This window comes from Gamsiella multidivaricata (genome assembly GCF_025024155.1).
Source record: "Gamsiella multidivaricata strain RSA 2152 chromosome Unknown BC939scaffold_84, whole genome shotgun sequence".
NCBI classification, from domain to species: domain Eukaryota; kingdom Fungi; phylum Mortierellomycota; class Mortierellomycetes; order Mortierellales; family Mortierellaceae; genus Gamsiella; species Gamsiella multidivaricata.
In genome coordinates this window covers 1-20,271 of record NW_026251792.1, presented here as the reverse complement: position 1 = coordinate 20,271, position 20,271 = coordinate 1, and the positions used below count along the sequence as shown (strand labels likewise).

General features: G+C 48.2%; 8 protein-coding genes across 8 annotated transcripts; 4 read left to right on the top strand and 4 right to left on the bottom strand.

The window, feature by feature from the left end:
* The first annotated feature begins 4,128 nt into the window (after positions 1–4,128).
* On the top strand, positions 4,129–4,487 carry BC939DRAFT_464566 (uncharacterized protein). Its single transcript, XM_051557395.1, has one exon. It carries the CDS (start codon positions 4,191–4,193, stop codon positions 4,401–4,403), a length of 213 nt encoding a protein of 70 aa, XP_051407891.1. The 5' UTR covers positions 4,129–4,190; the 3' UTR covers positions 4,404–4,487.
* A 1,339-nt stretch (positions 4,488–5,826) lies between these two features.
* BC939DRAFT_464565 (uncharacterized protein) lies at positions 5,827–6,780 on the bottom strand. Its single transcript, XM_051557394.1, has 2 exons — positions 6,711–6,780; positions 5,827–6,451 (listed from the first exon to the last, which is right to left on the bottom strand). The coding sequence occupies exons 1-2, from the start codon at positions 6,738–6,740 to the stop codon at positions 6,287–6,289; spliced, it is 195 nt and encodes a 64-aa protein (XP_051407890.1). The 5' UTR covers positions 6,741–6,780; the 3' UTR covers positions 5,827–6,286.
* A 1,490-nt stretch (positions 6,781–8,270) lies between these two features.
* BC939DRAFT_312506 (uncharacterized protein) lies at positions 8,271–9,492 on the top strand. The gene is made up of 2 exons (XM_051551468.1): positions 8,271–8,408; positions 8,532–9,492. The coding sequence occupies exon 2, from the start codon at positions 8,561–8,563 to the stop codon at positions 9,398–9,400; it is 840 nt and encodes a 279-aa protein (XP_051407889.1). The 5' UTR covers positions 8,271–8,408; positions 8,532–8,560; the 3' UTR covers positions 9,401–9,492.
* A 5-nt stretch (positions 9,493–9,497) lies between these two features.
* On the top strand, positions 9,498–9,659 carry BC939DRAFT_402128 (HSF-type DNA-binding-domain-containing protein; the record flags this gene model as incomplete). Its single annotated transcript, XM_051552656.1, has 1 exon — positions 9,498–9,659. The coding sequence occupies one exon, from the start codon at positions 9,498–9,500 to the stop codon at positions 9,657–9,659; it is 162 nt and encodes a 53-aa protein (XP_051407888.1).
* BC939DRAFT_312496 (uncharacterized protein) lies at positions 9,627–11,840 on the top strand. Its single transcript, XM_051551467.1, has 4 exons — positions 9,627–9,769; positions 9,868–9,885; positions 9,990–10,444; positions 10,551–11,840. The coding sequence occupies exons 1-4, from the start codon at positions 9,724–9,726 to the stop codon at positions 11,733–11,735; spliced, it is 1,704 nt and encodes a 567-aa protein (XP_051407887.1). The 5' UTR covers positions 9,627–9,723; the 3' UTR covers positions 11,736–11,840.
* Positions 11,841–12,854: 1,014 nt separating this feature from the next.
* BC939DRAFT_464552 (sterol 24-C-methyltransferase) lies at positions 12,855–15,327 on the bottom strand. The gene is made up of 2 exons (XM_051557393.1): positions 14,909–15,327; positions 12,855–13,933 (listed from the first exon to the last, which is right to left on the bottom strand). The coding sequence occupies exons 1-2, from the start codon at positions 15,200–15,202 to the stop codon at positions 13,058–13,060; spliced, it is 1,170 nt and encodes a 389-aa protein (XP_051407886.1). The 5' UTR covers positions 15,203–15,327; the 3' UTR covers positions 12,855–13,057.
* A 1,976-nt stretch (positions 15,328–17,303) lies between these two features.
* On the bottom strand, positions 17,304–17,814 carry BC939DRAFT_464548 (uncharacterized protein). The gene has a single exon (XM_051557392.1). It carries the CDS (start codon positions 17,736–17,738, stop codon positions 17,526–17,528), a length of 213 nt encoding a protein of 70 aa, XP_051407885.1. The 5' UTR covers positions 17,739–17,814; the 3' UTR covers positions 17,304–17,525.
* Positions 17,815–18,700: 886 nt separating this feature from the next.
* Positions 18,701–20,139, bottom strand: BC939DRAFT_485099 (mitochondrial carrier domain-containing protein; the record flags this gene model as incomplete). Its single annotated transcript, XM_051559285.1, has 5 exons — positions 18,701–19,323; positions 19,422–19,485; positions 19,594–19,739; positions 19,951–20,029; positions 20,092–20,139. The coding sequence occupies 5 exons, from the start codon at positions 20,137–20,139 to the stop codon at positions 18,701–18,703; spliced, it is 960 nt and encodes a 319-aa protein (XP_051407884.1).
* Between the last annotated feature and the right edge of the window lie 132 nt (positions 20,140–20,271).

Below are 20,271 nucleotides of genomic sequence, written 5' to 3'. Positions count from 1 at the left end.
ACCACTTCTGCAAATAAACAGCGGCCCCGAGCGAAGCTCAGTCCTGGAGCAAAGTGCTCTTCCGTGCATTTATCTGTGTTTCCATATGAGGGGACTACGTCTCTTTCAAAGGACGCGTTCATTCGTGTGGTTTACAACAATTTTTCTTTATTGAGTGCCCTCTATATCCATCTTAGCGCCCAAATCGACGCCTGATCATTCTCAAAATCCTGATACTTTACAGCAACACCATCACCTCCTATGGAGCCTTAGAACGAGGGTTTATTCTTTTTATCCAATTCAGTGTAACGCTTAAAGCCGCTAAAATAAGGAGTTGGAGCGTTAGACTACTGTACGATATGCTCTGTGCGAGGAAGGTAAGAGTGCAGATTCCCCCGCCCCATGTCCATTCTACGGATACTAAACTGACGACAGGGCCACACATCCCCAGAGCGAAATAAAATTAGTACCAGCTACTGTACATGCCTGTACGGTCGTCGGGGTCCTCCTGCAAGGACCGGTCATGTGCCCCCTCTCCTCCTCCTCCTCCCCCCCCCCCCCCCCCCCTTTCGCTTCATACATTGCAGGAAACGGTGCCCGGGTGCAGTTGGATCATTGGTCGAATAAACAAATAAAAACACAACGAGATCTGTAAAAAAAAAAAAGTTAAGACGGTACTTTTTTGACAGAGATGAATGGAACAGAACAACGCATGCTGCAGGGAGGAAAACAGTGTTTTCTTTGTTACACCGACGAGTGCAGGCCTACGAAACCTTACTTTTACACTACGACCGCCCTTGATGGGTCATGCTGTACGACAATGAGGCTGGACGGCCGAGCAATTGGGTTGAACTAAGGATTAGAGAAGAGGGTTTAATCCTTCCTCCGCTCAATCCCATCTCTTTTTATTGATGACATTCAGAAAAGCGATAGGAGCCGTGCCTGAAATAGCACACCAAAAAGTTCGTTCGTATCTGAAGGATTGTCGTCTTTTATTTTATTTTGTGGATAACAGGGAACGTCTGCTCTGAAGCAGGAAAAAGGTAAAAAAAATCTATAGAACTCTACCTGGACCAACGTTTGTTCCAGCTCATGCGTGCTCTGAACCTCGTCTGTTCTCTAGAACTAGCCCTCGGCCATTGCCGTTCTGCAGGCATCCATTTATGTATGCGAGAGAACGCATCCTTTTTACTATCGCCGTTCGGATGAAACATTAATCTCAAGCAATAAAGAGCGTCTGGTCTATAGTAATGAAAATGAGATGGACTGAAAACCTGCCAGATATGAGATGGAGGGATCCTTAGAAAACAAATGATATGACAGCATTTATTTTCGTACGCGATGGAGGCATTGTGCACGTTTTTTAATGTGAACCGAAGCAAATATAGACAAATGGAGAGATTCACTCGTCCAGAATGGAGAAAACCTCCATAGGGGTAGCACTTTCAGAAAGTGATTTGGCGGCTTATTGAATAATACTTAACGCAACGCGGTTATGTAATACAATAAAGAGAATCCAGGGGCACCTGCCACACAGGAAAGTATAGGGAACAACTTTATGATTATCGACTTCAGAATACACGGATGGCTGTTGAGATAAGCCTTATAATCATCAGTATTATTACCATCGTCATCGCCATCGTCATCGTAGCTATTGTAGTTTGCATGGCCTGACACCCGATTTGGCGCCCCAATAGCAGAGAGAACGAGCATATATGGTGCGATGAAAAGCAACAGAGTCTAGCACAAGTGGTCTCATTCCTATGAGAAGGCAGGACGCCGGTCAGCTATTTCATCCGCTCATTGGGTTCCTTTTGTTATGCTGAAGACAAGTAAGTGGCTTGTACAAACTTTCTTGACGCTGGAAAGAAAGATCGGGCACGGTCAAGGAGGTGGACAACCACAGGTTAGAGAGAAGAAATTCCTCAACCCCTCGCTTCTTTTCCTTCCATTTGAATGTTCTTTCTAAGTCGTGTCTGTCTGTCTGTCTGTCTGTCTAGGGTTGTAATCCAGCCATCTGCTTGACGTGTTTGTGTCCTCCTTTGTAAGTAGTACAAACTCAAATACATCCTACACACAACAACATCTTTAAGGCACAACAACAGACACAGACATCGTCCCTTTGCCGCCAAGACAGACCTCCGTACTTCAACCTCTACCATAGAAGGTCGTTCGCTTGGTTGTAAACTACAGTGCTTATTGAGATGTGTATTCGTATCTTTATGTGCCTTGTTGTTTGTGGCAAGTCCCTGTGCTATAGAAGACATAAATCCATGTATCACCATGCAGATACACCGGCTGGGATACATCCCGCCAGGTACCTGAGGACTCCACTTGCGAAGACCTAGTCTATAGATGAAGTTACTTACTATATCTGGTATGTATAACTAACTCCGTTGAGGGCGTGCGAGATGGACTGGCCCCATTCTGCTCTCTGGCCTGCCCTTTGCGCTCACTGTTTTCGCACACACACACATTTCTATACACACACACACAGCTGGCCTGGCCTGCCTAGATGCAGCCAACAACGTATCTTGTTTACTATTCTGCACCGGATCTTATTCAATCGTCCATCGGAGTAAAATATACAATGTTCTATATATTTAGGCATATATTCAATACTATTCTATAGACTATTCAACATACACAAATAAACTGTGCAAGTGCTCCTTACTAACTGTGTATCCTTCCGTCATCCTGTAGAGGACGTCGACTGTTATTGCACACAGCAGTGAACAACCTCGGTCATCTCTTCTGAATGTACATTTTTGAACGATATTAAAAATGAAACATGGACATGAAAAATGACCAAAAAAAGGCCGCGAAGACATGTACATACATCCAGATGAAGATCTAGAGTGTACTGTTAAACCGAATTTACTTTTAATAGAAAAAAAAAAAAAAAAAAAAAAAAAAAAAAAAAAAAAAAAAAGACAAGAGGAGAAAAAAAAAAAAAAGCACTTTACCAGACTAAATGTTCCTTCTTCGTATGGCCTAGTCTTGCCGAACAGATGCACGAGGCAGTTAACGGCATGACGATTAAAAAAAAAAAAGACGTCCATGATCTGCCCTGTTGACCTCAAAGGATATTCGTTATGGTCAGCGCAAAAAAAAAATACCCGCTAATCTGAGTGTCGTGCAGAGGCAGATCAGGACCATGGACATCGACCGATCGCAAATGAGTTACAATGCACTAAATCCATGTCTTTGACTTACACATAGTCTATTCCTCTGTTGTGGTTTGTGTCGTGTGTTGAGTTGCGTTGACTAGAGCTGTGGGGCGCAATCTTAAAAAGAGGGTTCTTCCTGTAATTTATACATTATTTTATCTTTACTTTCCATTCCATCGCGAGCCTTGACCAATGTCGATCATAGGAGGAAAGTTGGGGGAGGAAGAGGGTGGGAGATATGAACTCAAAGATGTGTTTGCACTGACTATGACCAACATAAGGGTCCATTCTTTTTCCTTCGGCCTCGATCGATGGTGGAGAAGGACAGGGGGGAGGGGCCAGTACGGTCATCGGCAGTCTGAACGCGGCATTGAGCTATGGTTCCAAGGAATGATCTACGGAAGGGATTGGGAAGCAAAAAAGAAAAAGAAGGAGCCACCTTTAAAAGAAGAAGCATTCGTCTCTCTTTATTTGCATATCCACTTATTGATGCATATGGATAATCTGTTTTCGTTCTTTTCATTCATTGTCGAAGCAAGGCGGCTTTCTATCTCTTTTTCTTTCTCTTCTTTCCTCCGTTCGTTCCTTCGCTCTCTTCTTTTCCTTTTTTTCCTTATTCTTTTCCTTCCCTTTCTTTGCTTCTTTCTTTCCTTCCTTCTTTCCCTCCTTCCTTTCCTGCCTCCCTCCTCCCATACCTCTATTTCTTGATACACTTCTTGTTCCTCGGGCCTACCTACTTCCTTTTGACTCCATTGCTCTACTCTCCTCAAACCCTCCCCACTCGCCACCCCCAACCCTATCTTACTTCTGTCTCCCCGCATCCCTTGTCCCCCCGCATCCCTTGTCCCCCATTCGTGTCCTGGTCCCACGTCCTCCCTTAATTCATCTCTCTGTTCCCACATCGTCGTCCATATTCGTCACCCACCAATTCTGAGCGTCCCTCTGAAAAAGGCAAGCAAACACACCCTCCAATGCTCCACAAACAGCTTGCATTGCATCCTTGGTGTGTGTCTGTGTGCGTGTGTGTGTGCGTGTGTGCGTATGTGTGAGAGTGTGCGGGTGTTTTTGATTTCCCTCCTTCTCGGCCTGAATCTATCTTCGTTTTGTATTACAAGATTTAATAATGTTAAAATGGCAGCCTGTCGTCGCTCAAAGCCATTTTGGTTCCGAGGGCCCATTGGACTATCTGCGGACCCATCTGAGCCATCTGGCTGGCTGTATCGCCCTTTAGCCCTGTCCTGCTGCAATACCTAATCACTGCCACGACCACCACAGCTTTAGTTCATCATCATCATCATCATCATCGTAATCATCATCGTTATTGCTGTTATTATCGTTGTCATGTTATGCTCCCTATCAAGCTGCATGACCCTTTTTGGCCCTTTTGACCGTAGTAGGAGGGAAGGGAAGGGAAAGAGAGCGAAGGGGCCCTTCCCCTAGAGTTGCCTGGATCATTAAGGCCTCATTCCATGGCACGACTCGTTCATTCCTAGCGAATCAAAGATCACATTCAGATATTGCTACTATCTGTTTCCACTATCTCTGGGGACACAACAGCGCATACTTCTGGGTCCACAAACAAATTTTGGACCCTAGCCTGAGTAACCGACCCCACAGAGTGTATCGTAACCTTCTTTCAGAGAACCCTTGTGGTCAGTCGTTGGGAGACCATGGGATGATGTCGACCCGCATTATTCGCGCCTCATTCACACACCCCACGCCACCACCACCACCAGACTATTGATACTTTCTTTCGCCAAACCAGGGTGTGGCACATATGCCCTAACTCTGCTTCTTTTTGTCACCAATGCTGGTAGCAGCATATATACACTACAGCGGCAGTTTAGCCTACAGTTGACCTACTCGCGCACGAAAGCAGACGGTGAAAGTGGGTAGGACAATCATCCTTTCACTGCAGCTAAAGTGCGACAAACATAAATACACAGGCACATACGTATCACCAGAGCGGAGGTCCGACCGAGAGGTGTGTTTCATTTTCATCAACAACACGCTGTCCAGGGCATGACCAGGCCGATGCACACACATGCCCTGTTCCTGAATCTGTATCTCTTTTTCCAGCTCCTTCGCTGTGTTCTTTTGGTGTACACTCCACTCCCCTGCGGCCATCCTCCTAGGTCTTGTCTATCTATGCACTTACATATCTATCTGTCCACCTCTACCCACTCATCTGCTTCCCGCCCCTGTTTTTGATCTTCTTTCTCCCTGGGAATCATATCCGCTCAGACACGTCTTTGATCTGGCAGTTCACACCTCTCTGAAAAACGGCCCATGGCTGCGTTGCTGTCAGGGCCTCATACTGCCCCATTACTATACTCATACCTCCATGGCCCGACCTAACAACAGATTCCTTTCTCTCTCTCTTTTAGTCCTCTACAAGAAGCCGCTTGCAGAGAGTCGTCATTTCGGCTTTCTTATTCTTAAATCCAGCTACTGCTGCACAGGATTCGGACGTGCCTGGAGTAAACCGAAAAGCACATCTCTCCCCTTTTTATCTGTAAGTCTTTTGTGCTGGATGGAAACAACAGAAACATATTGTGAGGCATGCTTGCCCTCCTTTCTTTTCCTCCAGGCTTCTTTTTCTTCATTCTTCTGCTTTATATCTATGTATACTTTTATTTGCATTGCGTGTCGAATTCTGTTTATACCACCTTTCTTTCTTTGGCCACGACCTCGTTTGCCTCCGTTTTTGTTCCTCAAGGAAGCATTTTGATGAGTATGTACTTTGGAATGGGGTTCATGTCCTTTCTGCTGACGTTCGTCCCCTTTGGACGTTTTGCCTCCAAATTTCCGCTCTCCCCCCTTCTCTCCTCCCCTTTTTTGACCTTGGTCGCTGTTGTACTCTGATAGAGTACAAATGCACAATTGATTCTATGATTCCTTACAAGTGGCTACAATGGTTACAATGGCGAATGAATAGAGTTTTTTTGTGTCCTATTCAATCTCCTTCATTATATTATGCGAGCAGCCCATAATGAATTTTGGCGGGATCATCGCAACCGACATTGAGAATAAGCGTACAGCGCATTGCTCTCGCTCTGTGCATCCTCGCCTTCTCGCAGTATACCACACCATCCTTCTCTTTCTTTATTCCAACACTTTTGAGAGACCTTTCTTCCCTATTTTCTATTCCATTGTATCGTATTGTATCGTATTGTGTTGTACTGCTTTGTATTGCTTTGTATTGTATTGTATTGTATTGTATTGTGTTCTATTGTCTGTATCCTGCGCACACCACCGAACCTTGTTGGCGGTTGTTCGTGCAGCTGGTACACTAATTGGCCGTAGGTGTGCCCGTTCATCTGTCTTGCCCTGGATCGGTCTGTCATCTGGTGTCTCGTTCTGTTGCGTTGGGTTCGGGCTCCTGGGCCTCCTTTGTTTTTTTTTTTGGGTTTTTTTTTTGGTTTTTTTGGCGGATCCTCACCATCTCCGCAACGCCCTTTGTCAGCCATGCCATCTCAACCCTATCAATCCCCTTCTCCACCCAGAAAGCCCGCCCTTTTCGCTCCTCCCCATTCACCAGGCCTTTTGATTAATTTACAGATCCCTCCGCCGTCGGTAGTAGCTCCACATCAAGCACGACTCCTCCTGTCCTGTGTCCCTACTTGCACAGCACATATATACAACAGGTATGAATGGGTCCGGCGCCAGCTATTTTCAGCTAGCATGCTGTCATCTCTCCCTTTGCCGACAATGCCTTTTATCCCTCCTCTCCTTTCCTTTTCCTTCCTTTCAGCACCATTGCCGCCTTATAAGTATCCTTCTAAATTCTATACGAATAATTCCCTTCGCGATCCTCTCCTTTTATTTCTTCTGCATGCGCCTGCACGACAAAGAGGGGGAAACGCCAAGCAGACAGCTGTAAGCGTACGATTCTTTCTCTGTCATAGCATTCCATTCGCTATCTCTCTCTCTCTCTCTCTCCCCTTCCCCATACATACAAACTCGGCCCGAGTTAGGCCTTGCAAGCTATCTTCTCATTGCACCTCCCTTGAGTTTATCTGTTTTCATAGAGTCGTTTTCGCGTCTCTATTGCCATTGCCCATCTTCTCTACCTATGGCTTTTTTATTTTATTTTTTGGGGTATGCGAGCCGCTCATTTGAATGTGATTGTTCTTGAAGCCATTGACAAAGAGCAGCAGTAGTTGTGCCCCTCGTTCTTGTTCATCTCTTATCTATGCACGCTCTGGAGATAAAGGCTAACACGAACGTTCCAACGTCCGAGAACGTACCCGAGATATTATCACACGTTCCTGTTCGCGCCAAATTTCGAGCGCTTGAAGGGGACAAAGAAACACTTGCTCACTTTGCATTCCCGCCCTTTGCGACTCTCTCCTTCCTCTCTCCTCTATTGTCTATTTACTCAATCATTCCTTGCGCGGTTTCTGTTTGTTTATGCGGTGTGTATGGGTCGCCCGTCATGCACGTCTGAGAAGGAACCAACAGCAGAAGGCACCGCCTAAAAAAATAAGAGTACATCCACGGCGGATTTCACGCTGGGTCCAGGATTTGGACCCTCAAATAGTACACATCAACACTCTGCAATTAGCTGTGGGCATGGGTCTCTAATGCAGGATCGTGTTCGTGATATTGGCATCATCCTAGTCAGCTCTCTCTCTCTCTCTCTATTTCTTGACGATACTGTTTAAAGACGCTGGTGCCTTTTTGTTTATATGCCCGTTCTTCCCAGTTCGTACGGTACCGCATGCTCCTTACCCAACTTCAGTAATCATGCATCCTTGCAGGCCCTTCCCCTTTCCTTTTGACGTTGCACAATCAAGCTGCGTATGAGCCTATAGCGCGTACAGCTGCATCTCTCCGATGGGTCCCGCTCTCTCTTGTCAGTTTTACATCCCTTACATCCTGACAAACATCCCACAACGACAGAAACGATTCTGCCTGCTACCACACTTTGACCGATTCTCTCTCTATGCTGACGCTTTTTTTTTATGCCGCCCTTTGTATTGCCCAGCCTACTCTTCCTTTTTTTTTTTTTTTTTTTTTTTTTTGCAAAGTGTCTTTAAATGTGTGCCTGCACATCATGCGAATGATTATCGTGTCTAAACGCCAAGGTCGGGCATAGAATCGACAGCCTGCAAAAGAGAAAGGCAGAACCTTACTTGAATCTGCCATTGCACTAACACATTACTTGTTATCTTCCCGTCATGTTGAATATTTAGTTCCGCAGTGTATTCTTTGGCACAGATACGATACTGATTGACTGCATCGGCGTCAATACAGGTAGGCACTTATTACGTGCATGCTGCAGGGGAAAATGTGCGATGTCGCAGTTGATGCTGGTTTCTCTTTACTTACTTCTTCCTCTGTATGTTTTTTATGTACTCGCGTTCCGATACGGTTAAGCGTGTACACGCGCCTCATCTTGACTTGATATGGATAACACCTCCAGCAATAGAGGCAGCACCACCTTCCCTCAATCCGTATCTGACGAGAGCGCACCAGACACTTCCTTCCCATCTACTTCAGTGGCTGCAGCTGCGCCAGAATCATCCACACTGGCTGTAAAGTTATCCGAAGATCCCGAAGGCCAAGTCCGTTCAGGGGACAATGGCAGTAGTGATGATGGTCACGCCTCATACCGCGAAGATTTACGTCCAGCTTTGAAAGAAGGGGAACGTGAGTCTCGCGGACAGTCGCCAGCTATTCGGCGGAGCCGATCTGGTCGGCTATTGCGATCAACTGTCCAATACGATGAGCGGAGTAGTCGCAGTAGCAGTCCAGATAACTCTGCCGAGCTACAAGGCTCTTATGGGCGTCGAGCGCGATCATCACTCCACAATCCGAGTGGCCAATCGGAGGGTCAGGGTCACCCTGGTCGATCTGAGCAGGATTTGACAGCTCCTCGCCGTGACCCACCCGCATCGACAGCCGAAGGAAAGCAGCGGCGTCCTTCGGAGGCCAGCGACAATGACAATGACAATGACAATGCCAACAAAGACAGCGATAACCACAGGGTGTCTCAACAAGGCGACAGTAGCCACCAAGACGAGCAGTACGAGGATGAGAATCAAGACGAACTAGCAAGTGAGGATGACCAGGAAGATGATGGGTATGGGGAAGAGGGCGACGACGTTAACAACGAAGGGTCAGGGTCCATTGAGACCAGCTCGTCTAGGAATGATGACGGGAGCGAACCGCTTGTGGTTTCCATGTACGGCTCCCCCAGCTTAGTCAAGGTTCGTAGCATGTTTATTGACAAGCTGTTCAAGTAAGTGGCGCTTTGCATTTTTTATTTCATATGTGCGTGTGTATGCTGAGATGCACATACTGCATTTAGAGATTACTAACCAGAATCTACCTTTACCTAGGATGGTGGAAGATCCATCTATCCAGCACCTCATCTCATGGGCCAAAGAAGGCGATATGTTCTACGTGTACAACTGTATTGAATTATCCAGCTCGGTCCTGCCAAAGTTTTTCAAACATAATAACTGGCAGAGTTTTGTCCGCCAACTCAACAGTAAGTCATGATACGGTCGTTTGCGTATGATTATGTCCTCATTCGTATCTCCCGTTGCTGACTCTCTCGCTGTGCATGTCTTTGCACCTGCAAAAATATCCAGTGTACGGATTCCATAAGAGTAAGTCCGTGAATCTTTCGTTCTCAGCGTCAAATCGTCTCATGCTCTTGGTATGTCCATGTATTAACCTCTCCTCCGTTGTTCTTTGGTTCTGACAGTTTACCGCTATGACAGAGGTAACAACAAATGATGGAGTGAGAAGTTTACAGCGTACTCGATGTTCACTACAGAGTGCACATGTACTCATACAGAGGTTGAAATAACATTTTTGTCAATCTAGAGGAATCCACCATGAACCGAAGAAATCCAGAGACACAACGGTGGCAGTTTTACCATCCTGACTTTCAAAGGGATCGACCCCATCTTCGGAACAACATCAAGAGAAAGTCTGCGCGTTCAGCAAACATTGCACCGACATTCTCGCGAGTTGTGTTTGAGCGCGATAAGGGATTCTATGTGCAGCAGGAGGCCCCCGCCCGTCCGTTCAACGTTCAGGGCGGTCATAGTCGATCACACAGCTCTAGCCATTCGCTGGATCAACATCGCCATGGACATTTGCACGGAGCACCGCCCCCAGGGCCCCCCCATTATGCCCCCCATCCGTCTCCTATGCACCGGTCACCTCATGAGACGTCGCAGCGACTTCCGGCGTCGAGATCCGCACCGGATTATAGACCGCCGCCAGGCCATTATCCAAACGAAAACGTACATTCCCGCGATGAAAAAGATATGGTGGTACGTGAATAATCCAGAGATATTGTCTTCAAGTCCTATCGAGCCCAACTCGTTCATATCAACTGTATTGTTAACCCAACAGTGCTTTGCTCATACTATCCTACAGACGTCCAAACACCACGTGCCGCCACCCCATCAGCAGCAGCCAATACGGGAGCATGATCCGCATCACCATCAGAATTATCCAGGGCCACATTACAATCAGCAACAGCAACAACAGCAGCAGCAGCCTCCATACGGAAGCCCTCACCAACGTCAGCGCTCCTATGTCGGCCAGCCTTCTCAAGCTCATTATTCCCCTGAACATGGGTATAGTCTCAAAGCACAAGGCTTCAGTCCGATTCATCCCCCACCACAAGACCCGCATCACTCTAGCATGCCTCTCTCCCATCCTACGGGCCCAGGACGGCCTGGGCATGGCTCAAACAGAGATCCAGGAAATCCAGAACATGGGCATGACAAACACGGTGCACTTATGAGCGGCGGCCATTTCCGTAGCCAGAGTGCCCCTGGAATGGACCCACGCAGAGAAATTCCACGAGGTCCACATCCCTTTAGCCAGCAGGAACCCCGTTCACCTCTTCATCTTTCGCCACACCCTTACTACCAACGTGAGCCCTATCCCCCTCACGGACATCCATCCCATAGACAACAAGGGTCCTTTGATGAGAGCGCAGCAAAAGTTCCTCCTGGTCCAGAGGCAGGGCCAGTAGTTGGTGAGGGGTCTTCACCATCCCATCGAGGCTCCCTGCCAAAGCATCCACTGTCACCGATGGGACATTCTCAGTCGCATCTTGGTGGAGTTGGCCATCCACCTCCATCACAAGTTCAGCATCCATATACAGACCAGCACCGGAGGAGCTATGTTGGAGGTCCAGGAGAACAGGATGATCCCAAACGCCGATTCTCGCCACCGACGCCTGGAGCATCATTTCGTCCAGCTCAGCAGAGGCACGCGATGGTGCCTCCATCACCCTCTCATCAACAGCACCCGCCTCTGGAATCTGGTCTACCTGGCGAAATTCTTCCCACGACACCTGGTATGGATCCGAATGCCAACCCAGGTCCTCATGATCTTATCCCACGGACGACTAAGCAATTGGAAAGTCGGCTTCAATTTGTGGAGGATGCTTATATGTCTCTGAGGCAGGCAGTGCTGGATCTTGAAGGCATTCAAGCTACGCAGGAACAAACTATTGCATGGATGCGCGACCGAATCGATCAACTGACCGAGGCGAGCACACCCAGAGGTATGCGGTTGACCAAGGAAAAGACAGGCTTTAGGGGTTAGATACTCAGACTTTAAGGCGCTTGAGACTAACAGACTGGGATTTACTATAACTCTCTTCCTATCTCATTTGATAACGTAGATGTGATCACATCGCCATCACTCGGTCAAGCAGGTGTTGTCCCATCCAAAAGAAAGGCAGATTATAGTCCAGGCGATCCTCGAGATTGGCCACGACGGGGAGCACCAGAACATCAGCAACAGCATGTCTACTCAAGGCAAGGACTTCCACCTTCTGGGGGCCCCCCTCCTCCACTTGGCCAGAGAACAAGCCCGGGTGCACAAGGTCATGGAAGTCGTTATGAGTCTGCGGGCTATCATCCCTCCTTCAACCCAATTCACCACCCATCCCAACATCCACCGCCACCTACACCGCCATCTCAGCACCAGCAAGTGCCACCTCAGCACCAGCAACAACAACTGCAGCAACAGCAGCAGCAGCACCCTTCCCCTCCGATGAACGCCAACAGCTCCCATTATCAGAAAGCTTCCATCACCAACATGATCCACGACTGAAAAAAAAGTTTCCTTTTCGCCATCCATCTATCCTTGGACTCGATGCGTCAAGCTCCATACACACACACACATACACACACTAGAATAGGTCTACACTAATATCTCGTAGTCAGAAACAAATACACCACCCCACTCAAAGATATATATATATATATATATATATATTTTTTTTGTTCAGCGATCGTTGCGCTTACCCGCTAGTTCTAGCGTAAAAAAAAAAAACTTTTTTTTATTGACGCCAGATCCCCCCTCCAGACGTGCAGGCGTGCCACAGGCTGCATAGTCCAAGCCCTCGGCTTGGACTGGCGACTGGCGACTGGCGTAAAAAAAAAAAACTATCATACACTATCTGGAACAAGGTTCTGTGACGTGTTCCTTATGGACGTCCTGAAAATAGGGTTTAATGAGTGAGAAACCGGCGGCCATAGAGGGATTTGAGCTCGAACCACATACAACAAAGAAACATAAAAAAAATAAAATGAAGCACAGCAACAACGCTATGTGGAAAGAGAGCATAAAAAAAAAAAAAAAAAAAAAAAAGTCTTTGTTGTTGTTGCTGTTGTTGTCTGTCCTTTACCCGCTTCGCAAATAATAATAAAAAAGAAACAGAATTGCAAAGAAGAGAGTTTATTATGATTATAAAAGTACTACATACTATATAAGTAACAGGTACATCAGAAACGAGAAGATAAAGAGGCGCGCCGTGCAAAAAAAAAAAGTACCGCAGCGGTCGTGCGTGTCCTTTTGTCCCTCGTCCCTTTTCCTGCACATGGACATGGCTAGGAATGTGAGAAAATGGGTGGGGGCTCTTATTGAGATGCATTGGCGGGCTTACGGGCGACGAAGAAGTACATGGGCGTAAAGATTCCAAGGATGGCGCCCTCCAGAACGGAATCCGCGGCCGTCTGCAAGATACTCGAGACCTTGGCACTACCAGGGGCGGCCAAGCCCAAGCTCTCCAGGGCCCTGACCATGTATGTCGTGGCAGCACGTCCAGCAGTTGTCGTACGGAGGACCGTCAAGTAATCCCAGAAGGCATTCGCCTGACGGATATCGCCCTGCAAAGGGTAGTACCACTTGATCTTATCATCCGTCGCACCCATGTCCGTGTTCTTCTCGATCGTGAAGCCGACGGTCTCGAGAGCCTTGACACAATCCTTGACGGTCATCATCTTGGCGATACCGTTGCCGACCTCGAGTCCACGGACGATGCGCAGGTGCTCAGGGTTGGTGGGGTCGTACTTGTCGGTCATGACCCACTCGTAACATCCAAAGACGCCACCGGGCTTCAAGATCCTGTAGGCTTCGCCGTAGACGCCCTCGAGGGTGGATGCGTGGACAGTGGCCTCGATGGCGTAGCATGCGTCGTAGGAGTTATCGTCGATGGGCATGTTCATGAAGTCTCCCTTGATAAAGTCGGACTTGTGGTCGAGACCATAGGTGACAGCGTAGCGCCTCGCACGGTTGATCTGGTAGTCATTGTTGTTGAGACCGGTGATGTGGGCGCCCGTGAAGTGTCCGATCTCGCGAGCGGGACCACCGACACCGCAGCCAATGTCGAGGACCTTCCAGGTGGGCTGGATGCCCATGTTAGCGGCCAGGTAGTGCTCGTGACGGGCCATGGCCTGCTGGAAGGGCTCACGGTAACGGAATCTGCAGAAGTGGAAGGAGGTGCCCCATGCGTACTAAGAAGGATATCAAGGGTTGGGAATCAAAGTTCAGTCGATCAATACGGATTACACAAAAACAAGAGCCCCTTTGTTGTTTTGCGTTGAGTCGTTCAGGCCGACGCAAAATTGATTGTCGGCGGCGTCGTTTAAGAAAGGGAAAAATAAAATAAAATAAAAAAAATCAGGCCACACTCCACCACACTCCACCACACTCTGTCTGCATGCCGTGTCTTTCCCATTCATTCTTTTGTCCAACACGATGTTCTCCATCCTCAGAGTCGTTGCCGCCGTTACTACTGCAGTGGTTGTTGTGGTTATTGTTGTCAACCATGATGGATGGAGCAATGTCGACTCCTTTGCACGCACCCAGCGTCCTGTTATCCCACGCTCAGCTGCACTGCGCTATGAACTACGGTCTTCTAGAATCTCCATACATGGTTCGTAAAATGCGACGACCCACCCTCAACTGACAAATAACAGAAGCGAGCAAATGCATTGAGGGGATACACAGAACTACTGTGGGGGAGAGGGGGAAACAAAATACTCGTTGTAGTAATATCCCAGGGACTTGGCGGTTGGCGGGGTTGTTGTTGATGCCATCCTCCTCCCTTTTTATAGCACCCATCTGCACCCTCTTGGTCTGATTCTCTCCTTGGTCTTAGTCAAGAGTTACCCCCACGCGATGCGATTACGACATAAGAGTCCTGCAGTTGGGGCGGATGAAGGTAGAAAATCCATCATCTGCAGCAATCCAAATCTTGCACACGGCCATGGCCCGTAATCTGCAAAGGAACCCAGAAATCACTTTTCATTTTTTTCAAATATAGACAGCAGCTTGAGTGCTTCCTTGCCACCAATACGCGTATTTGTCACGTCTCGCGAAGTAAAAAAGAAAACCCTTCCCCCCCCCCCCCCCCTCCGATCTTCTATTCCCATAATTCAAAAATAGCCCTAATCATTCATCCACTCCTTCGTTTCATTTGTTCTTACCTCATAGAAATCCGTGGCAAGATCATAAAACGAATTGGCAACGGCCTTGTAGGCGTTCTGTCGCTCAGCCTTGGCCTCCTCCGTCTCGTCCTCGGGCTTTTCTTCCTTCCAGTTGTCGAGGTAGTTGTCAACGACGGCGGACTGGAACTGGCGATCCTTGTTCTTGAGCTTGAAGATGAGGGAGTCCTGGTGATGTGATTCGTCCCAGCTGTTGCCGTGCAGGGTCTTGGACAGGACCAAGTCTTCGCGGTTACGCTGTGTGATCATTGCGGTCGAGGTTCTTGTGGGCGCCATTTCTGAAGCAGATGTTGGGTGGAGGGTGCTATAGGAGAGGATGCGGGTAGCGGCGTTGTGGATGGAAGGGTGTGAGTATATACAAACGGCGGGCAAAAAGAGGCAGGACGATTTATAATGTATTAGAAAGAGAGAAAAGAAAAGAGAAAAGGACGCGAGGGAGCGCAGCTGGGTAATTTATAGTGAGTCGGGGTTTACGATCCCGCTGGAAACAATTTTTCCTCTGTATCGCGCAGATCCGACGGAGCTTGGCCGATAAAGAAAAAAAAAAAGAGGGGGGCGCCGTTTGTCGCTCCAGTCCTTCCATGTCTCCATCCAATACCGATGACATGGAGCATCCCTGGCATCCGTTCTCCCGTCTTTTTCGCAAGCTGTTGTGGCATTACGCTTCCTGCACTAATTGGCCTTTCTTCAACCGCTACTGCTTTTTTTTTTTTTTTTTTTTTTCCTCGTCCCTCCCATGCGACTCAAGGTTGCCCAGGGTATAATTACTCCCGAAGAGAAACCATATCCGGTGCGAATACACTGACATATCCAATTGAATCCTTTGTAATTCTGCCTGTCAAATTGAGGGGGCCCTACCAGGGTATTTGTTTACGAGAAGATCTTCATCTAAACCATAACCACGCCGATCCATCGATGTCGCTCAAACACCAGACACCCATCAAACAGAGCCCCAATTGCCAGCTACCTTGTGTCTCATCTGGACATGGACCCTTTAACAGGGTAGGGTCCAAGAGCGAGAGGCGCCTCAGTTCCGGAAGGGAGGAGAGAATGCCTTTGTAATCCGGAGCGAGGCATATATTCAAGCGAATAGTGTCATTTGGTGGGTACTCCACCGCTTACATCTCGTTCTGTGCTATCGAAAAAGAAATAAATTACGCAGCAATAGAGAAGGAAAGAGAGAGAGTAGGGTTCGCCCTATTATCCCTATTATCCCTATTATCCCTATTATCCCAACTATCCCTATTATGACAAATGTGCTAACGGGGAGGGTATCCTTGACATGTCCAATTGTAAATTCCTCCATGCACGCGCCTGTTTTTCTCTCTTTCGGTCTTTTTTTTTGTCATCCTTCTGCGCAATTAGGGTCCCGCTGCGCGCCAGGATTCTCTGAGCTGGTCTCACTGCATGTGATCGTCCACTCCCCCGGGAACTATTTGAAACCGCGTCCGAGTCCCTCAACGCCACTTATGCCATAGGATCTCACATTCTGGAGAAGGTGGGGTGGAGAGGGGCCCCCAAGTGGTAACAGCGGGGGGGGGGGGGGGGGGGGGGGTTGTTCGCGTCGTTTCCTAATCGATGGATTTTGATGCTTGACCGAAACGGGCCGAGCGCGTTTCTTTTTGGTTCTGTCTAGGGCCAGAGAAATACGTGAATACGTGTAAACAAAAAAATGGCATGATCAATCCACCTTGCTCCTCCCCCCCCCATTCACCCCCACGATGCAATCTCAAACACAGACGGTTGCAACTGCGGGATTCCTTGCAGTCGTCCATTGTTGCCCAAGCTCGCGCGATGCGCAGAGTTTGTAAAACAACAAACAATGAGCGATGCGAGGCGTGGGGGTGTGAATAAAATACAATGAAATCGATTCCGTGAAAAAGGTACGTGTTCGTTTTCCATCGTGGGGGGAGAAGATATGGGCGTAACGATCTGCCTTCATCTTGAATTGCGGTTTCAGTCCAGGTGGCCAGGTGGCATGTGTTTTTTTTCTTTTTTCTTTTTTTCTGCGTGGAAGCTCTTTTCTTTGTGCCATCATGGACGCTCTCTTTTTTTTTTTTTGTGCTATCAAGAAAATCGCCTCCTCCCCCTGCGGACTGACGCGACGCTAACAAAAAAAGGAAAACATCGGACAACCATCGATTCCCCTGTCAACTTGCTTCCTTGGCAAATGTAGGTTTCGTTCTGTGGATCCACCTTCCCCTCCATTATCGTACTGTCTCATCCACACTCTGCCGCGTGTCGTCTCTTCCCCCACCCCCCCTCCCCTCTCTCTCTCTCTCTCTCTCTCTCTCTCTCTCTCTCTCTCTCTCTCTCTCTCTCCCTTCTGCGATGTACATGTACATTATATTACATTGCATTCAGTGGAGGGTTGACCCAGGTAGTCTATGATGGGATCTGAGTCTACTGAGTTATGTCAATGTTGCGCAGCGTAAACTATTGAACCCTCTTTTATTTCCTTTATTTTTTTGTTACTCAGCCGGCGCGCTCTTTTTTTTTTCTCTCTCTCTTCTACTCTCTGTTGAATGAGCAAAGAAGCACGCCATATATATATGCGACTCATGTGGGTTGCTGACCCTGGATCGTTGCCATAATGATCCTATCCTATCATGCCATCATGCCTCCAGGAGGGCATGCATGCTTGCTTGCTGCCTTGTGTAACTGTGCAACACCTGCGCCGTGTTGCCGTGTTGTATCGGACCTGTGAGAAGAAAAAGAGGAAGAAACAATTTAATCTGGTGCCCGACATGAGGGGTTCCCCCTCCCCTCGCCTGTATGTGACTATTCGGAGGAGAAGGAGGAGTCCCTTCATGAGTTGAGACTCAGAATGGGGGAGGAATACACGAGGACCGGAAACCCTGCTGCGGGGGATTTTTTTTTTTTTTTTTTTCAACAGAGAGGGGTGGGGTGATCCCAGAGTGACGAACCAGCGGAGGGGGAACTGCGCCCAGGGCCGGGAATTTCTTTTAGGGTTCAGGTGTGCGTCATTTTCCTCTCCCGCGCCCCCATTCCTCTCCCACACACCACATCGAAAGGGGAAAACAAACAAACAACACAAAATCTCTTTTTGATAAACCAGCTGTCCCCCCACCCTCCTCCGCCCATTGATTTCCCCCTTTGCAACGCAGATCTCAACTCGCGTGGCAATGGGCTGTAGTCGGCTGCTTTCCCCCTCTACCTGCTAACCTGCTAACGAGCAAGTCCGTGTTCGCGAGCAAGCCCATGTCCAGCTGTAGACGCCGCGTCGGAGCCGTGCACACTCCTCCCCCTCCCTCCCTCTCTCTTTCTCCACTGAGGAATGGTAGAACTGCATCCCCCCTCCCTTCCGCCCGGCTCAACCTCCCCTCGTTCGTTGTCCTACCTTTGTGTCTACAATAGCACTTTCCAGCATGAATGTTTTCCCGCCTGGGGGAAGAGAGGGGGGGGAGAATAGAGTCATTTCTGCCGTTTGGACCTGAACTCAATATACATACATGTCACTGGTATCCGTCTTACATCCGTGCGACAGCATCACTGGCATACACACGCATGCTCATGGACTAACCTGTCAAAGATGGTCCATGGTGTCAACGACGCTAGCAAGTGGGATAAAAGTTCTGCCATGGACTTTTTTTTTTTTTTTCTTCTTTCTTTTTTTATCGGAGATCGTAAAATGGCTGCCATCGTACCATTGCATACACGCTACAGCAGATGAAAAAAAAAAAAAAAAAAAAAAATGGTCGCAAGTACAGTACAGAAGCGCAAAAAGAAACTCTCCTCCCCCCCTCCCACGTTTTAATTAATCTCTAGCAAGGTCTTCATCCTCTCGTACACTGTGAACGAGATCGCCACCATCGGCGTGACCTTGAGGTATCCAATGCTCAGTCCAATAAAGAATCCACGTGCCCCCTTGGCTATGTACAACCGCCTCGCTGTCTCCCACGTCCCCATAAACTGGCCCGGCTCCAACGCTCCTGCGACCTGCATCTTACGCCGCAGCACCTCCAACGGGTACGCTGCCGTCTGCGACAACGCTCCCGCAAGCCCTCCACACGCCAGCTCCGCCCATGTTCGCAGCTCCGGGCGTGAATAGTCCCCGTTCTTGTCCGGCAATCCACGGTTCTGCTTCTGCTTGATGGTCCAGGGCAGATGCTCGCGACAAAAGTCTTGGGCCACATCATGCGTAAAAAACGACACTCCTGCATACGGAACCATGCCTGCGACCGTGCAAAAGAATCCGCGATAAAAGTTTGAGACTCGCAGCGCTGATCTCCAACCCATATGTGCTGGACGATTCCGACCTGCTGGCTCGTTGTAAATCTTGCTGACAAGTGTCATATACGGCGTGGCAGTCGTTTCATAGGCCAGGCGCACTCTGATCAGGTCTAAGGGGTATGTAAAAAATACAGACGTAACACCTACAGCACCAAATACAAAGAAAGACATACAAGTCAGTTAATCAACTCTACAAGAATCCGGTTCATGTGCCTTCATAAAAAGAGATCGTCCACTTTACCGGCCATGGATCCGGCCACAAACTTCTTGTAGGGCGTCTCATCACGACGTGTTGGCATCAGCAACTAAACAGGCAGCAGCAATCACAAAAACGGAGCAAGTCAGCCTCCTTGCGTCATGTCATGTCAGCCCAAAAAGAGTCAATGTTTCCAGGTACCGATAAAAGTACATACACTGCGGTATTGTTCGTATGCCATAAACTTGATTGCTGCATAGGGAAAGATCCTGAGAACCGTCGCAGAGTTACCCTGGAACAATCCTCGAACGCCTCCAATCTTATGAATGTCCCGAGCTGCCTTGAATACACCCGTCCATGTTCCTATAACGATCACAGAAAAACGTAATTAGCGGTGGGATAGACATATGACATATTGGAAGGGTATCATAGACCTCAGAGCATGGGCATGTTTAACAGTACCCAATGCTGATCCCATGTCCTCTGCTGCAATAGCGTCCGCTGCCGCTGCCCTGGATGTTCATTGCGCATGGATCCTGTGCACCATGTTGAATATCCCTCATGCGTAACATACCTGCATATTTCTCAAATTGAGGGTTGCTTGCTTGGAACAGAATCTTGACCCGATCGAGAGGAGCAATAGCAGTTTTTGCCTAAGGAATGTGCAATAAATGGGAGAACGAAAAAAAGAGCGCGTCATCAGTAAAGATCTTACTGTTTTGTTGTCCGACGCTTGAAAGGATGAGGCACATGTCCATGACATAATAGGCGCAGGCATGTACATGCGCAGTGGATTAAAAACTGAAGGGCCCCGTGGCCGAAAAAGGAAAGTCCAGATGTGGGGGCAACCAACGACACTTAATAATGAGCGCAAAGACTAATTCCCGTTTGCACC